This window comes from Misgurnus anguillicaudatus, chromosome 22, assembly GCF_027580225.2.
Source record: "Misgurnus anguillicaudatus chromosome 22, ASM2758022v2, whole genome shotgun sequence".
NCBI lineage: Eukaryota > Metazoa > Chordata > Actinopteri > Cypriniformes > Cobitidae > Misgurnus > Misgurnus anguillicaudatus.
In genome coordinates, this window is record NC_073358.2 from 27,216,087 (window position 1) to 27,235,943 (window position 19,857).

Sequence of the window (19,857 nt, forward strand, 5' to 3'; positions counted from 1 at the left end):
TCCTAAGGAATGAATGGGGCTAGGCCAAATGCCAACACAACCACAACGCGCTGCACAAAGACCAAGTGCACGCATCGAAAAAAGATAAGTATGTATCAATTCATCCAAGTTGAGGTAAGAACATAGTAAAATATTGAAAACTGTAGTGTTTTCCTTTAATGGATTCTGCCAAAAAAAAAAGTATTTTTGAAATGCTTATGGCAGGATTAAGCAGATTTGACACAAAGGTATTTGATGAACATATGTGTCAATACGTGAACAATACGTGTCGAGAGCATTTGATTACAATCATATTCTCATAGTTGACAGTTTAGCGGATTTTGCATCTCTTAACTTAATATTTAAAATATGAAAAGGTCAATGTAAAATATGCAGAAACCTTACAATGATGATAAGTAATGATCTCTACATAAATCCTTCATTTAGCACCCAGATTTATTGTAATGAAGCAACTTTTAATCCTGGATGTCATGAGAATCAGTCCAGAATTGAACAATCAACATCAGGATATGGGCTGGGCCACTCTCAGTCTCTTTGTAACATGATTAGGCACAGGCAATTTTTCTTCATTTGTCTATCTGAGTACTCTACACACATATTGTAGTAGTGAAATAAATGTTTATTACATAAAGGAGTAGTTTACCCAAAAAAGATTTCACTAAAAATTTGTTCACTCTAATGTCGTTACAGATGTATATAACTTACTTTCATCAGTTGAACTCCCAACATTTTGATGAAATTTTAATATACAGTAAAAGTGTTTCAGCTTTAAAAAGCACATTCATCTATCATAAAAGTAATCCAAATAACTCCAGTGGGTAATAAATGTCTTCTGAAGCAAAATCTTAGCGATAATTTTAAGCTTATTTAAAGATATTGAATCCATTCAGGAAAGGGCATAAGAGAGAATTTTAATATATGGGTGATTCATATATGGGTTAAGTACAGTACAGATTGCATATTTGCACTGTTTCTATTCATTTTAGTTTTAGTATGTTGGTGTTTTGAAAGAAAGAAAATCTGCAGACCACATTCATCCTCCACACCCAAGTTTTCTATCCCACACACCACAACCTCCACAGGCCTTTAAAAAAGACAGAATGACTTGAAGAATCTTGTGTGTGTGTGTGTGTGTTAGGATCACGGACTGTACTCTAAGGAGCGGGCAGAGGAACAGCCACGCCCTCCTGTGAAGGCTAATGACTACTCCTCCTCTTCAGAAAGCAGTGAGAGCAGTGAAGAGAGTGAAAGTGGAGAGGGAGCAGAGGAGGAAAGTCCTTCTGACCGGTAGGAGATGTGTGAATATATTTAAAGACCTCATTTAATAAAAATTAGTTTTGACTATTTGATCTGAAACTACTGTAGTATATATGATTTTTATACTACTGTACTACACCAAAAGTCACAAAAACATCCCTCCCACTAATACCACTGGTGACTTAAATAAAGCCTATTTGCTATACCATATTTTCCGGACATAAGCCGCACCGGAGTATAAGCCGCATCATTCAAAAATGCGTCATTAAAGGGACACAAGGCAGCATTTTTATGTTAATAAATCATCTTCGTAAGTCAGCATATGGTTAAATGACTCATTACCGGACGAATGAAGACTCTCTCGCCCGCCCCTACCGTCTGTAGGAAGAATACCCCACTTGCAAGTTCGCTGTATCCGACCCGGTGTCCTTCAGTCTCGCAAAGTCTCAGATATCGCGAGAAGCAGGATCACTTTACGGTAAACAACACAGAGGCAGGAGAGCTAAACACGGCTAGGGATTGTTGCAAATGGCAGAGCCAGGGAAGAAGCATCGAAAACCCTTGACGGAAGGAAAACATAACTAGATTGGAAATAAGCTGATAAACTTGGTTCCGAAGGGGGAGGGACAACAGTTAGTTTTTACGACAGTGTGTTTGAAAGCATTTACTTTCAGACACTAGGGGGAGCTCGTAGAGAAATATTACGCGGACTTGCCTGGTTTCCCTTTAAGACAAAATAACATATATAAGTCACGTATAGTTGCAGTGGACTATGCGTCACATTTATTAAAAAAATTATTTCCCAAAATCCAAGACGAAGAACAGACATTTAATCTGGAAAGGCAAGTTATTTAACTAAACAATATAGCAGACAGAACAGCAGGCTGAATAGATGTCTGTACGTTAAAGTAATATTATCAGTTATTTAAACGATAAACCATAGCATACAGAACTTACCTGGAAGGTTGAATAGTCTAAATTAACCGAACAAGCCAACTAGCGTGAAGTTCGCAGACTCGTCATTCCACATCACTGAATCTATTGAATTACATAAATACAGGATATAGCATATAAATTCACGATATAGCATATAGCGGGCTCTTGCTGCTGTAGACGGTAATGATGGCTCTTGCCTCATAAATGTCAAAATTAATTCATACTGACTTACAAGTCGCACCTGACTATTAGACGCAGCACCAGAAAAGTTATGGAAAAAAACACGGCTTATAGTCCGAAAAATATGGTAAATAAAAGCCCTTTGATTTACTATATCTTACGCAGACTTTTGGTTTAAACACAGTAGCTGCGTTTACATGGACAGCTGTAATCGGTTTAAATGTTCAATCCGAACAAAAATGTCTAATGTAAAACCCTCAATCGGAATAAAACCAAACCCGATTTAAAATCTAATCGGTTTGATAGGGTTGGTTTATACTTTTTGTAATCCACTCGAAAGTACTTGTAAATACTTGATCAGATTGAGGACGCTCTGTGCATGTGCAATCTTCTTCTTTCTTTTTAATGCCGTTTGGCAAACCCACTTAAAGGTGCATTTCCGCCACCTACTGGACTGGAGTGTGGCGCATATGCGCATGTGCATTGATGTAGAGTTGACGTATGACGCAAAGATCGCGTGCTTGTGTTGTTAAAGGAAGTCATGAATTGACTGTCTTGTCATTCTTAAATTTTAAGACCTAATCTAATCTCCTTCCAATTCTCTGTAAAGTGATACGAGACAGCATTGTCCGTTCAGTCCATGATTTATACTCTGATCCACTTACGCGTGTGTTGGACTTCACATGGCGCTGCACGGGGCCACTGGAGTGATACAGTACAAAGGAGAACTGTGTACTTTAGACACTCGCGCATGGCCTGCAGCACTGTGTAAAGTCAAACTTCTTGGGCACACGTGAATGGGCGTTTTTGCTGCTGCTTGACAATCAGCACGGTACAAAGCTCCGTGTGCTGGTCGATTATTAATTATGACCTGAAATAGATGCACAGCGATTTTAGGAGGATGGCTTGTATGCATATCTTGAAACAGCGCGAAACTGTATTTGTGCAATGTGCGCATGTCAAATGATCAAATTTGATTTGAAGCTTGTGCCATATAAACACAATGCACATTGATCTGATCACATTATTAAGTGTTCATGTAAATACTATGATAGGATTTATCAATCAGAATGATTTCATTCCGATGTCCATGTAAACATATCTAGTGTTAAACACACACAAGTCTTTAACTTTGTCAGAAGCTGTACAAAACCTGTACGCATACAGACACCTAGGCCGTTTCTCAATATGCGTTCTTGTCTGTACTTGTGTTCATGTGGACTTGTGAAACGTCATCAGTCGCGGACCAAGTACTGTTCCAAATCAAAGTTCGTATCAAGCCTAAGTTCACATAAATTCCCCGGATGTGTTCTTGATCTGCCCATTTTATCGAGATGCATCAGAGGAGACTTGTGTGGACTTATGACAGTGAAGTTTTCCAGAATGCATTTCGCGTCAGGAGTTCGTTCTTCCGAGTCTGAGCTTGCAAGTTCGAACTATGAAGGACATAAGTCTGAGTTTGGCGTACTTGGTATTGAGAAACTGCTCTAATGTTTGGATAATTCACCCTTTTTATTTTCCTTACTTTTCATCATGTCCATCAGCCCACGTGATGCAGATTCTGACTCTGTGAACACTATGGTGGTCCATGAGGAGGAGGAGGGTGAAGGGGGAGACGAAGAACGGCCTGGAGGATATGGGGACCAAACCATGCTTGTACAGAGGGTAAGACTTATGCATGAAATAATCCTTTTTTAATGAGTTCGTCAATGTCACTTTTCACTCGACCATCCAATCACAGTGGAGGAGGGGCGGGACAAATACCACAACAACAACCGGCGCCTCCTACAACGACTGATAAACAAAACAGAAGTATCGTAGCAACCAAAGTGCCCAGCTGATAAAACGCTGGCAAGCTCCCACAGTTGGTGTCAGCCTGGCATTTTAGCTGCGTTTAAACACTTAACACACTAACTCTTTTATACTGTTCATTTCTATCTTGTATAGAAAGCGTTAGGGGTGTAACGGTACGTGTATTCGAACCGGACCGTTTCGGTTCAGGGCTTTCGGCACGGTGCGCACGTGCACCGAAAGGCCGAATGCATTTTGTGTGCGCCTGTGCGGAACATAATACGTGCGTTTCCGCACGAACATATTAAGTGGCGGAAGTCTCCGCGTTCAGCGCAAGTCTTCTGTCAAACATATAACATAATTCGGCCCGCAGAAAGATTTTTATTTACTTAGTTGTATATCCGTTTGATTATTGATGTAAACATTTACGTGTCGTATCTAAAAGCGCATGTTAAACGCGTGTCAACGTGCTGCTTTGTTCTTTCAAAAGTGCGTGAGAGGATGCATGTCTTTCGTTGCTACGCATTCATGAGACGCGCTTTCTGTGACAGCAAGAATAAGGAATGCGTGATCAGATTTTTCATCTGCATATCACGTCAATCATATCATTGTCACAATGCGATCAGCTGGTCGGGACAGAGAAGAGCTGTAACCCGGGCTTACTCAGCTGTTACTCTGCGGAGGGGTTCGTAAGTAAAGTCACAGCTTACATTGATGACACAAGCCAAGATTAGGAGAAACGTGCAAAAGATCAAAGATGGCTATGTATGCAGCTCACTAATCTCAAAATGAGTGTATAATAAGTATATCATCATGTTGCTTGCTATGCAGTTACACATAGAGCAGTAATATTATTTTTATACAGAGATGGTACATAGCCAATTCAATTCTGTGAGTTAAACAATCCAAAATAAATCAAAACAGAAAATTTTTAGTGGCAAAAATGTAGGCTAATAGTTCATAAATGTATTCAGGAATTGAATTTGTTAGTTCAAGGTTTTAGTAGAAAAAGTTTAAGAGAAGGTTAAGATAAGAGTTACCTTCTGTTATAAAATAATGTAAAAAATAACTGCAGTAGTATTTTATTTATTATTTTTTCATTTTATATATATTTTATCTGTTATATTTTAATAAAGTGTTTAAAAAAGTGTAAACAAATTGTAAAAAAAAGTTTAAAGTAATAAACAACCTGCAGTTTAATGTTTGCATTTCTCCCTTACTGTACCGAAAATGAACCGAACCGTGGCTTCAAAACCGGGGTTCGCACCGAACCGTGATTTTTGCGTACCGTTACACCCCTAGAAAGCGTATTGCATTATAGGATTGCCTTAGATATTGATGCATCTCATTTTGTAGAACAATTTTGCTACCTTTAATTTAAGCTTTCCATCAGTTGAGTGTTTCAGAAAAGTTATAGTTACGCAGCTTGCTAGGTTTATAAACCTTAGAGTGCATGTGTGAAAAATGGGTTCAGTGTGTATTTTTTCTGTGAAAATGAAAGAAGTGTTTGTGATTCTGACAGACTCCAGAGAAACGGAGTCATAATGGATACACCAACCTGCCCGATGTGGTCCAGCCCTCCCACTCTCCCACAGATTCAGCCTCCCACTCTTCTCCTGGGAAAGACTCTACCTATGATGTGAGCTCTCTTCCCACACGCACACTTTCTCTTCAGTGTTTATCATTTAAAAACATTTTTTAAGTTCATGTGTTCCTTTGCGTCACGACCATATACTGTACAAAATGACTACATTTTGAAATCAAATCATGCTATCAATTTCAGTACCAGTCCAGGGGATTGGTGAAAGCTTCCGGAAAATCCTCCTTTACTACCTTTGTGGACCTTGGAATGTACCAGCCGTCAGGTGGTACAGGAGATAACATTTCTGTTGGAGGTCTGGTCATTGTTTGTACTGCTAAAACGATTAACTACATTTAAGTACTTAATATTTATTAAAATTGTAAGTTTTTGCATGAACACTGCAAATATTTGTTGAGGTTCACACTAAATGAAAGAATAAAATGTTAAAATAGTTCAAGAAAAATAATCTTGTTGGAAGATTTAATGTTTATATACATTTATGCTTCACAAGTTTTTCTGTATTATGGGAAAAACAAGATATTGGATTACTGCTACCGAGTTGAATATTTACAATTTGTTATGCATCTGTGGTTTTGTCATGTGGGTGTAGGTTTGGGCTCTCGTTTTGAGCAGATGAAGCTGGAGGTCAGGAAAGGCTCAATGGTCAATGTCAATCCCACCAACACTCGCCCAGTTAGTGACACTCCTGAAATTCGCAAATACAAGAAAAGATTCAACTCTGAGATCCTCTGCGCTGCTCTTTGGGGTAAGAGTTAAATGAGAGATTGTGTGTAGGTGTTTGTGCTTATTCGTGTTTGCATAGTTACTATTTTACAATGGCTATATCTATACATGCACAAAATTTTGTCAATCTGACTGAATTAATCTGATTCAAGGTTACGACAATACAGTTTACATGCATCCTAAACATTGCAATCTGACTAAAATGTTCGTTTACATGTACATACTATATAATCCAAACCGAACGTCTGCGCAAATGCACAGCCAGATTCATGTATCAAAATCATCCCAATGGACATTCAAAACAAGCCCAAAAGCATCCCAATGACAATTCACAGTCCAAACACCAATTTTATTAAACAAAATTCTTAACAGTAACAGTAGCCTAAATCTAAACTCGCAAAAACGCAGAGGACTTGGCAACGCGGACAGCATCTCTCGTCGAGTTTATCTCTGGATAGAAGTCAAAGCTGAGTTGGAGAAAGTTGTTCTAAAGAAGTTTTCAAATATAGTCAAAAAACACAATTTTCAAAAGGCACGACACTGTTTTATTGCTTTTTGTAGCCTTATGTTTAAAAAGTACACATGGACGCCGTAGAATGTAGAGCGCGTGACCCCATTACCTTAGTAATGCGTGTTGCCATTGCGTGTTTCTGTGATGAGAATTATGTGAGACGTAAATAAGAGATAAATGTAAGACGTGAACTTGAGCACAATTGTTCTGCGCATGTGCACGATGTATTTTTGCATCCGATTGAGAAAATACTACGATTCACTTATTTATATGCATACTTTTCTCCTGATGATCGGATCACAGATTGGACTACACCACCCCTTTCAATAAGATCGAAATTACAATACAATCGTAAAGCTTAAGGTTTTTAAATAAAGGCTTTTCAATACGATTACAAACTGATTATTTGGTTGCATGTAAACGTAGCTACTTTTCTTGACAATAGCTTGTTTTTTATTAACAACAATTAATTGTGCACCATTACTTCTTATTTTATATGGTACGTAATATCAATTCAGTGCCACAATTTGTAGTTGCGCAAAATGCTGTTTAGCAAGTAGATGGCATGCAATGTCCATCAAAGCACAATGGGTTAAAAAATGCCCTCAGTATGAAATAACCTTTGGCTATTTTGTTGTTTTCTGAATACTTTATTATGTTTTGATGCACAAGTTCAAAATATTTTTGTCTGTCATAATATATTTTCTGCAAAGTAGGAAAGGTTCATATATGTTGTTTGTTTCCGCTGTTGTTTCTGGATTTAAGATGCTTTTGTCTGTCATTCATTATTTGACAGACAATATGCTTTCTCAATGACATCACGGATGCTGTTAAAGACGGAAAGCGTTTATTGGTCGGGGAGCAGCATGTAGTCGCGACATGTTTCTTGTCCACAAGAAACAAGTATTTAGCAGTCTAACCTTTTTTTAGTAGTGAAATAAATGTTAAGTTCAGTGTTTTTTTTTTTTTTTTTGCATTTTTCTGATTTGTTGGATCTGATGGTGAAATATATTAGACAGTCAAAACAAGTAGTATAAGAAAAAAAAATCAAATGTCTTAACAAGCAGTTCGTGCTAGACCAGTTATACTGACTGCAACGACCTGCAGCTTTCACGCCTCAGACCGAGGACAAATGCCAGGATAAGCACAGAGTGTGAACACATAAGTACCACTAGAAATGCCTCTAAGACACAGCCGCAGCAGGCAGAGAGCCTGCGGCAGTCCGGTCACGATTCAATGCAGCAGCCGTCCATGTACCAACACGTAACATCAAAATGTGTGAAAATTTGTTAGGATTGAATCCAGGAACATCCATTTTTATTTTTAAAATGGTTAAAAATAAAGAATAAAACGAAGTTTAGCAAAAAAAAGCAAATAGCTCGAGAGTGAACAGGGAGGAGATTGTAAAGAAAAGTTAATGCATCCACACAGACAGGTTTAAGTGTGATGTAACTAAAGGGTGCTGAGTGCACCTTGTAAGTATTTTAGGGCAGTTGTTATATTTTGTTAGTAGCTTTTAGTGAACTATTAAATCAAAAGGTATGGTTTGCCAAAATTGATGTTGTCTGAAGCATGGCAAGCCAATTCGAATGCTCGTATGGCCATTAGAAGGCTCCTTCAAATACACCCTCCAAATTGCGTCTTCATTTCCCAAGGCTGCAATGGATATTTCATAGCCTCGGCTGTCCCATGATTCATTGTACGCGCTGGATATTTAAAAAAAGTTTTTCAGAAATTAAGGCCCTTGTCACTGTTTCACCATTATAAATGATGTTTTGTAATAATATTGCTGCAGTAGGCCTTCTGTGTATTTTGCAGTTTTCATTTGTATGTTTTTAAGCTTGCTTCATTTGATATGCTGTTGTGAAGTTTCATCTACATCAGTGTGTTATATTCTCTAAAATAAAATGTACATCTCTGGCCCAATATTAGTTTTAAAAAGTCAGAAATGTCTGTGCTAAGTCCTGCTGATGTCAACAGGTGGGCCAGAACAGCACATAAAGTAACTACACTATGTTGCCAAAAGTTTTGGGACACCCCCTACAAATCATTGAATTCAGGTGTTCCAATCACTTCCAGTAAAATGAACTCTTAATGCTTCATCATACCAAGACCTTTTGGACAATTTCATGCTCCCAACTTTGTGAGAACAGTTTGGGGATGTCCCCTTCTTGTTCCAACATGACCGTGCACCAGTGCACAAAGCAAGGTCCATAAAAACATGGATGAGCGAGTTTGGTGTGGAGGAACTTGACTGGTCCTGACCTCAACCCAATGGAACATCTTTGGGATGAATTCGAGTGGAGACTACGAGCGAGTCCTTCTCGTCCAACATCAGTGTCTGACCTTACAAATGTGCTTTTAATAAAATAATGGTAAAAAATTCCCATAAACACACTCCTAAACCTTGTAGAAAGTCTTCCAAGATGAGTTGAAGCTGTAATGGCGGCAAAGGGTGGGCCAACTCCATATTAAACCTTATGGATTAAGAATGGGATGTCATTCAGGTTCATGTTGTGCATATAAAGGCAGGTGTCCCAAAACTTTTGGCAATATAGTGTATGTGTCCTCCATAGGCTAGACAGACTAATTTTAGTTCGTTTCGTAGACTTCAGTGTCCTTGAAGACTGAATCCTTGTCTTTGAAGTCTGCATCCTTCAAAGGATCCAGTCTTCGAGCTGGGACGCAGCTTTAGTTACAGAGTACTTTCCCCAACAGGTTGTATGTGTCTAACCATATTTGTTCTGTCAGGTGTGAATCTGCTGGTAGGAACAGAAAACGGTCTGAAGCTACTGGATCGAAGTGGTCAGGGGAAAGTTTATCCACTGATCAACTCGCGCAGATTCCAACAGATGGATGTTCTGGAAGGACTCAACTTACTTATCACTATATCAGGTTACACACCTGCCTAAACACATGCTTTGCATATTATACACACATAATCGTGACACATCACTCATCTTTCACTTTACTGTGTCATGTCAAAGACATACTCTAGATTACCTAGCTTACACAGTAGTGGTGTAACGGATCGCAGTTGATCCGTGATCCGTACGGATCACGACCCACGATTCAGCTCGCATGTGATTCGCGGAGTAATACGCAAATTTAAATAGGGAAAGTTTATCATTTGTAAGTGTTATAAAGGTTTGCAAATGTTAACATTCAAGTGATTTTAAACAGTTTAACTGCAAAACGGCGCTAAAGTGATCAGTTTACTTTACGCCAAAAGGCACGCGTGCGGTTGAATGCGTCCGGTCCAGCTCGAGTCAGACGTAATCATCCTTCAAAGATCAGAACTCTTGATGTTTAAATTTCAGAGAGTTGCGCTACTCTCTCTCATACTGTAGTGTATTAAAATACATTTGGCTAAGAGAGCAATGAAAAACAACGTAACGATTTTATGTGGGACAACTGTAATGCTGCGCCGTCTGTAATTTGCCCTCTGTCTGTGTCTGTGCGCTCGTTTAAGGGGACTCGGTAGTGCACAAACGGAGAGATGCAGTCTGTGCATATTTGGTCTTAAAGAGACAGCAAGCGCAATTGACCTACTTAAGTCTGTGTCATTAAGGTTAATCAAACAACCCAAGACAAAGAGAAAATCACTTCTGAAGCTTTAAAAAATAATAATTACATTTAATTAATATAATAAATGCAGTGTTATTATTCATTTGATTTATGTAATTAATGATTTTAGACCTTACTTAATGTGCAACCTTGTTCCTTTTATAAATGTTTGTAATTTCTTGATTTGTTATTAGAATTTTCCCATACTTTTTTTGCTGATCCGAAAAATGATCCGATCCGTGCCTCAAAATCCGTAATGTGATCCGAACCGTGAGTTTTGTGATCCGTTGCACCCCTATTATACAGTATACATTTACTTATTAGTAAATCAAGCTTTATACCCACACACACTTACTCATCACTTTGAATGGAAATGTACATTTAAGGATAGACAGATACTAACAAATAGCCTGAGACCTATTTCAACGCCTTACAATACACTGTTTGTTAGCCGAAACTAACTTCACTTTAATTATTTACTTAAATTTTCCCTATATGAGATTTTAAGTAAACGGTTAATTTAATAGTAGGGCTGAGTCGATACTACTTTTTTATGTCTGAAACAGATGTTGATACCACAACCTTGAGTATCTGTCAATACTGACACCGATCCAATACCATCTCTATCGGCCTTTTAATCAATTAAGCTGCAAATAAAACAATTGTTAGCCATACAAAAAGCTTAAACGGACCTATAGAACTCAAACGTTTTACTGTGCAACAAATGACTCAATGAAACATTGTGCAATAGAGCTGCTTCAGTTTTATTTAAATGTTACAAACAGGCTCTAGAAGCAACATTTTTTTGTTAGTCAGCATAAAAAATCAAAATGAAATTTAAGGTGTAACTTTGGACAATTTAAAGTGCAATTTGTGGAAATTCATGTTGCTCAGCAAGTTGCGCTTTAGCCTAAGTTGCCACGACAAGGTCCGTGTTGGTATTGGATCGGATTGTACTCCCAGACTTCTACAATATTCGATCCGGCCATTTTTGCCAATATCGGACTAATATCGACACTGAATTTCGTATTGGCCCACCCCTATTTAATACCACATTTGCATGTTTAACTTTTACATGGTTATTGTCATTATTACCCGTTTTTGGACCTTTATTTAGCATTTTCTTTTATTGGAACATAAAACGTATCTGTCCGTTTTGCGTGAGTTTTAAAGGAACAGTATGTAGGATTGTGGCTAAAACTAGTACTGCAATCACACAACTGGTGGCCAATACACAAAATGACAACATAAACATCAGTTGAGGGCTGCAACTCCACTTTTTAAATGACAATATCCTGGCCAGACCACTTTTGTGAGTGATATAAGTATTTGAAATGCGAATGATTTCTTAATGTCTAGTGACATATCAGGGCCATTTTATGATTAATTTATATAAATTTCTCACATACTGTTCCTTTAAGTTTTTTAATATATTTTAGTGTTGGTAATTGTCACATGTAATACAACTCACTATAAAAATTCAAACTTATTTCGGTAGTGCTTTTTAATAATTTTATCAAAGCAACTTGCAGTGCCTCCAAGCTATTCATGTCTTTTATCAGTATGTGTGTTCCCTGAGATCAAACCCATGATGTTTGTAATTCAAGCAACTGTGAAAAGCTTGAAAAGGTTCTTAGTGCTCCCTATATCCAGTCCACCCCTGCAGTACACAGGATTCATTACTTTATGCAGGTACATCATTTTTATATTCAGTATCTCTTCCTTTAGGAAAGAAGAATAAGGTGCGTGTGTATTATCTGGCCTGGCTGAGGAATAAAATTCTTCATAATGACCCAGAGGTGGAGAAGAAACAGGGCTGGACCACAGTAGGGGAAATGGAGGGGTGTGTCCACTACAAAGTGGGTAAGTAAATTATGGAAAGAAATTTTGCTGCAAAGTAATTACTTAAAAATAGTTTAAAGTGATAATACGACGTGCAATGTCAATTACAAAAAAAGACAAATTGTGCACTACAGTGGCTAGTAACATACCAAGCAAATCTTTTAATGTTATTTGTAAATCATATTTTTTCCAGTGAAATATGAAAGGATTAAGTTTTTGGTTATCGCTCTGAAGAATGCAGTGGAGGTTTATGCCTGGGCTCCCAAACCTTACCACAAATTCATGGCCTTCAAGGTAAAGACACTTTTACAAGTTAAAAATTGTAACTCTTATGTCGTTCCATTAAAGGGATAGTTCACCCAAAAATGAAAATTATGTTATCATTTACTCACTCTCATGTTGTTACAAACCTGTATAAATTTCTTTGTTCAACTTCTGATGAACACAAAGGAAGATATTTTGATAAATGTTTGTAACCAAACCGTTCGTGGACCCCATTCACTTCCATAGTAGGTAAAAAGAATAGTATGGAAGTAAATGGGGTCCACAAACTGTTCACTGTGTTTTGCTAAACAGACACGTAATTATTCGCAAATTTCGACTTTTCTACTTTTTTCTACTGATTTATAATTTTAAGTAAAATTTATCCCTTTAATGCATTTCGGCAGTCAACTTTACTCCAAATAAAGGTACAGGAGCTGTCACTATGTCATTGGCCTTTCAAAAAGTACACCTTTGTTCCTGAAGAGTGCATATTAGGGTGATATTCACGAAAACTCGGTTTTAAAAATATCAAGCATGAAAATGTAAAAATTGCTTAAATTTACTTATTTTCCCACCAGACATTGAAAAACAAAGTCTGGAGTAAATGGGAACATTAATTTAAAAACTTTTACTTATCATTTAACACTTTTTGTAACATAATTTAAAAAATTAGTCCTAAAAAATCTCATTACCGCAACAGTCAGAAAACATCAACACTGACATATTTTCAAAATGACATGACAAACCTTAAAGAACATAATTTGGAGATTCTGCACATGCATTTAAAATCAAAGTATTATGCTTCTATTAATTAAATTAACATTTAATAAGCATCTGTTGCGGTAATGATAATCAAAATGTCGTGTAAGCATTCTAACAAGACAATATTTCAAATTAACTGTAAAAAAATGATCTTACCTGGTAGCCATCTTGAAGTAACTGGTCCATGTGCTTGGTCACTCAAAATCAAACTTTATTAAAATTCTGTATGTGTGCTTAAACTGTTCTCAAAAAGTGTTGCGGAGGATGAGAACATCAGGCATGGACACATAATTTTCCTAATTTTTCTTCATTATTATTATACATGAATATTTAGTAAATATTTTTTCTGTCATCTAAAGTAGTCTAGCAAAACATCCATTTATTTTTTTTCTTAATATTTTTGTGTTAATTTGATTAAATTACAACATAACGCATGTTCAAACACAGCCGGACACATTGCGGTAATGAGAATTTCAGCAGAAAATGAGATAAAATTTCCAATTATAAATTCTTATGTTGAAATCACACATTGTGCAAGGTAGAACACAGTATTGGGTTAATTCTAATGCTTTTTAATGTTACTATATTACACATTTTAAAGCTAAAATCATTAGTGCCGTGGTGTTTCAATGGTTTCGTGAGAATCACCCATTAGTACCTCAAAGGTACATATTGGTACTGTTGGAAACCTTTTTTAGCAAAGACCAGGAGACTTTGATTTCCTCGAGCTGTCGTCTTTATTGCAGAAAGCGATCTTTAAATCAGAGCATAGAGCTCGGGAGCTGCAGTCACAAAGGCTGACTTAAAGTACACATGCATTACATTTAAAGACATTCGAAGGGGGCAGTCCCGTCAGATGGAAACAATGTCTTCAGATTACAATATAAACATGAAAGAAAGGTTACAGTCAGGCAAGAAAGGGCAGCTGTAAACGCATACCAGATCAACCCCCATTGAGCATGTAAACATGATAGCCTCACTGAAATAACATCTTCATCATGATAAAGAAAGTTTCACACCTTTGCCATAAGATTCCCTCGTAAACAAAAGGTCACGAACTTGCCCAATGGAATAAAGGCACGAAAGCAGACTATTGGCTTTCATATTTAGGTGAACAGATACATATGATTATAATTAATAAAACAAAAACAATTAATAAATAATAATTCAACAGTACTAAATATATACTGTAAAATTCTGTACCTAAAATGTACATATAAGGACTTCTAGGGGTACCGTCCCAATGACAGCTTTTGCACTTTTCTGACAGTGTATCATGCAAATTTCCTTTTCTTTCTTAACAATATTATGAAAGACAAAAACTGAACTTAACAGCTTCTCATCGTATGACTGCATAACATTATTAACTATGTTACAAAGATACACTGTAAAAATTCCTTGTTGCACACTTTAATCAGTTTGAACATACAATTCATCTCAACCTTCTTGACTAGTGTGGAGTTGCTATAAATTATAAAAATAATAAAAATAAAATTACTTAAGCTAATTTACCTAAGTTTCAGCAACTCATAAAAACAAATAACAAAGTTGCAATGACTTGTAAATGTAAGTTTAAATAAAAATAACCAAGTTATTTTTATGTCTTCCTCATGCTCCTATTCAGCATTGGAAGTTATTATTTTGTTGTGTATGTGATTATGTTGTGTTTGTAACAATATCATGGCGGAATAAAAGAACTTGATTGAAGTTTAAGTTTTACATTTTAAGTTAAATAAATATAAATAACTCACAAATTTAAATGCTACAGAAATGTTTACAGTGTACTTTCATAATTGTTTCACATAATCTCAGTACTCTGCTGTGTAGCACTGATGTCTGTATTGTGGTAATCTCTTTTCAAGTCTTTCGGGGACCTGCCACATAGGCCTCTTTTGGTTGACCTCACAGTGGAAGAAGGTCAAAGGTTAAAGGTCATTTATGGCTCAAGTGCTGGTTTCCACGCCATTGATGTGGACTCTGGAAACAACTATGACATCTACATTCCTGTGCATGTGAGTTATGAAGTTTGAGGAACAGTGCCATAACTGTTTTTGGAGAATTTCAGGTTGTGTTACTTTTACTATTGGGGTGTTACAATAATTCGCAGTAAACACTAATAATAAAGGCGATATTATGCACATCTCTTTCATGCATTATTTAAGGTTTTTCACTGAATGTCTGGAGGTGAAAATGTTAAACAGAAAAAAATTTATAGCAGTTTAAATGTATGTTTAATAATTAAAAATAATGCAGTATATATTACATTTATAAATGAATGTATAAAAATGTAAATGTTTCAAAAAAGAAATAATGTAAACTTGAAGCCATACGTCTCAAGTAGTTGTGATCCAAATTTCAAGTTAAAATCACAAAAAATGTGGTTTGTGTCACTCTTTTAGTTGTTTTACCAACAAAGGCCACTAGGTGTCAACGGTTTGCTGCATACTCTTGTCACAATTTATTCAATTACTCTCACTGCATTATTATTACTGCTAAAATGTTTTAAAATATGAAAACTACATTCGTAGAGCTTTCCAACAATATATAGTTTGTCAACATTTTTGAAGATTTATAATAGGATATAGTTTTATGAATATAATAATTAATATGCATTCCTATGGGGGGGCGTCATGTAACAAAAAAACTGTCACTACATTATTTCTATCATCAGATGACCTTGAAATATGAAAACTACATTCTGAGAGCTTTCTAGTAATATATAGTTTGTCATGATTTTTTAGGTTTAGAGGAGGGGTTAAGTCTTATATATATGTATAAAAAGTTGGCCCCACCTGTGGGCCCATGACCATTTACAAACTGACTCTCATAACATAATTTTATTCCCAAAATGGTGATGATATATGAAAACTACACTCTTAGAGCTTTCAAATGATATATAGTTTGTCAAGATTAGATACGAATTCATATGCAAAAAACTGAAGCAACAGTAGGAGTCTCGAAGGCGGAACAGTGACATATAGTAGGATAACCAATGTTTTAGGTGCACTCTTATCATAAATGAATCAATTACTCTTCCTACATAATTTATTTTATAAAACACTGAAAATATCTGTATTCTAGAGGCTTAGACCTTTCCAAAGATATATAGTTTGTCACGATTCGATAAACATTTACATCCAAAATATTGAAGTAAAATCAGGTGTTCCTCAGGAGGAACGGTGACAGTAAAAGAGTTAAAAAAGCAACACTCGTGATTATACATAATACATTATACATATTCTTTATTATCATGAAAATACCTGAAAAGGTTTGAAGATGCTTATAAATTTCTTGGAGCTGCCGGTGTAATGGTTCTTCTTCTGTGGCACAATTTGAGATTCTGCATGAGAGTGCCATCTGGCTTTTGGATGTAGCGGCATTTCACCATAATTAGATTAATCAAGAGGCATAGCAAGCAGAATCGCTCGATTCATTGTTACACCCCTAATTACTGTACTGTGATTGGCTGACTGGTTAAATGCAAATAATCCCTGTTCTCTCTCTCATTGTCAACTATCACTGTAGATCCAGTCACAAGTGACTCCTCATGCAATCGTATTCCTGCCCAATTCAGATGGGATGGAGATGCTGTTGTGTTACGAGGATGAGGGCGTTTACGTCAACACATATGGACGCATCATTAAAGATGTGGTGCTGCAGTGGGGAGAAATGCCCACGTCTGTGGGTGCGTGCCTTTTACACACACATATACACAATGTCCTGCTGAATATACACACAGTATATTCTGCTAAATAGCACAAGTGGTGAAAGAAAATTATTTATATAGTCCCGTTGCGATGAAGCTCTGTAGGCTCTGTTTCAGAACAGTGTGCTGCCTTTGCTCCTTAATGCCTACATAGGATGCTGCCTCCTTTGGTAAATTGTAATCTCAAAGGGGAATGATCTGAAATCAGTTAGCATGATGTTACGCTAAACTATTTCTATCAGTTCAGTATATAATTAAATATCACTGAAACAAAGCTGTAGTGAGTGTTTTTCCATCAGTACATCACATAAATTATAATAAGAGAATTATGTTCTGTTCAGTATGTTCAATATTGTCTATTGTTTTTATATATATATGTTTTCTATTATTTAAGTGACTAATAACATGTTTGTTCTCATGTCTGTGTTGGTGTGGTGCGTGTGGCTCATATCTGCTCTAATCAGATTATGGGCTGGGGAGAGAAAGCCATTGAAATCCGCTCGGTTGAGACGGGACACCTGGACGGAGTCTTCATGCACAAGAGAGCTCAGAGGCTTAAGTTCCTGTGTGAAAGAAACGACAAGGTAACAAACACGCACATAAACACACACACACATACACTCATCCTGTCCTGAGATCACTGAAAAATAACACAAACCATTTCAGAAATGTATTATTTCATTAAGCGGTAATGTTATCTCTGTGTTATTGATTCTCGGAGTAGTTTTCCTCCTTTTGTTGGGTCAATTGTCAGGTCACATTCCTTTTGTCAGGTCACATTCCTATATGTGGGCAACAAACACAGCAAAGCCAAACAAACATAGCTCTGAACGATACGTTTACAGCCAATTTGGAAAATTAGTTTTATTTCACTTTAATTAATACTTTATATATGAGGAGTTCAGATGCAAAACCCTCTAAGTGCGACTGACATGTTTTCTTGTAAATATGCTTTTTTACCAGGCTCTAATGTATATAGGTTCAATTATTTCACTTTAATGGCAATGAAAAGATAATAAGTCAATAATTGAAGTGCCTTTTTTTCACAAATGTCACTTCAGTCATTGGTGTTTAACATAATTGACTGTTTTTTGCTACAAAATCCTTCAGATGCTTTGTTCACACTGTCAGTCCATATCCGATTTTGGTGCATATCAGATTTGACAGACTCGCTGTCCATATTGTGTATCACAAATGTTCAGATCCGATCTGTGCGTCCTGTAGCGTTCTGCCATGTTCTGGATTATCTGCACTGTTTCTATGGCGCTGGCACGACAATCTGTTTCGACGTCTGATGTTGTTGAAACTATATTCCCCAATACATGGACTTTCCCAAACACCCCCGATCATTTCGTCAGAAATGGACTGTTCCAAAGTTTGCACTGGGGTCGCGTTTACGTGACGTGACAGCATGGCGTAACCAAAAAGCTACACAAATGCGATCAGAACGGACTGAAATGGATTTCCAGAAATTCGATTTAAAACGGATTTCAAACCACTTCTGGATGTAGCCGAAACGGATTAGAAAAAACGGATTTCATGCGTTTTTTGGGCCGTTCACACGTTCTAAATGTGATTATATTCCAATCGGATATGCATCAAAATCGGATTTGGACTGACAATGTGTACAAGGTATAATAATTTAATAATTGAAGTGCCTTTTTTTCACAAATGTCACTTCAGTCATTGGTGTTTAACATAATTGACTGTCTTTTGCTACAAAACCCTTCAGATGCCTTGTTCACACTGTCAGTCCATATCCGATTGTGGTGCATATCAGATTTGACAGACTCGCTGTCCATATTGTATAGCACAAATGTTCAGATCCGATCTGTGCGTCCTGTAGCGTTCTGCCATGTTCCGGATTATCTGCACTGTTTCTATGGCGCTGGCACGACCATCTGCCTCGACGTCTGATGTTGTAGAAACTATATTCCCCAATACATGGACTTTCCCAAACACCCCCCATCATTTCGTCGAAGGACTGTTCCAAAGTTTGCACTGGGGACGCATTTAGGTGACGTGACAGCATGGTGTAACCAAAAAGCTACACAAATGCGATCAGAACGGTCAGACTGAAATGGATTTCCAGAAATTCGATTTAAAACAGATTTCAAACCACTTCTGGATGTAGCCGAAACGGATTAGAAAAAACGGATTTCATGCATTTTTTGGCCGTTCACACATTCTAAATGTGATTATATTCCAATCGGATATGCATCAAAATCGGATTTGGACTGACAATGTGTACAAGGTATAATAATTTAATAATTGAAGTGCCTTTTTTTCACAAATGTCACTTCAGTCATTGGTGTTTAACATAATTGACTGTCTTTTGCTACAAAACCCTTCAGATGCTTTGTTCACACTGTCAGTCCATATCCGATTTTGGTGCATATCAGATTTGACAGACTCGCTGTCCATATTGTGTATCAAAAACTGTTCAAATCCGATCTGTGCGTCCTGTAGCATTCTGCCATGTTCCGGATTATCTGCACTGTTTCTATGGCGCTGGCACGACAATCTGCCTCGACGTCTGATGTTGTAGAAACTATATTCCCCAATACATGGACGTTCCCAAACACCCCAGATCATTTCGTCAGAAATGGACTGTTTCAAAGTTTGCACTAGGGGCAGACTAAAATGGATTTCCGGAAATTCGGTTTAAAACGGATTTCAAACCACTTCTGGATGTAGCCGAAACGGATTAGAAAA

At 37.0% G+C, this 19,857-nt stretch overlaps 1 protein-coding gene across 5 annotated transcripts in view; it reads left to right on the forward strand.

The window, feature by feature from the left end:
• Window positions 1–19,857, forward strand: part of mink1 (misshapen-like kinase 1) — a 67,687-nt gene that overhangs the window by 42,263 nt on the left and 5,567 nt on the right. For all 5 annotated transcript variants that reach the window (XM_073861145.1, XM_073861147.1, XM_073861144.1 and 2 more), the window contains 10 exons: window positions 1,139–1,287; window positions 3,918–4,038; window positions 5,687–5,803; window positions 5,948–6,059; window positions 6,357–6,512; window positions 9,753–9,896; window positions 12,297–12,431; window positions 12,604–12,704; window positions 15,299–15,448; window positions 16,962–17,726. In XM_073861145.1, the coding sequence (XP_073717246.1) occupies window positions 1,139–1,287; window positions 3,918–4,038; window positions 5,687–5,803; window positions 5,948–6,059; window positions 6,357–6,512; window positions 9,753–9,896; window positions 12,297–12,431; window positions 12,604–12,704; window positions 15,299–15,448; window positions 16,962–17,192 (1,416 nt within the window). In that variant the 3' untranslated portion in view covers window positions 17,193–17,726. The remainder of the gene's footprint in view (window positions 1–1,138; window positions 1,288–3,917; window positions 4,039–5,686; window positions 5,804–5,947; window positions 6,060–6,356; window positions 6,513–9,752; window positions 9,897–12,296; window positions 12,432–12,603; window positions 12,705–15,298; window positions 15,449–16,961; window positions 17,727–19,857) is intronic.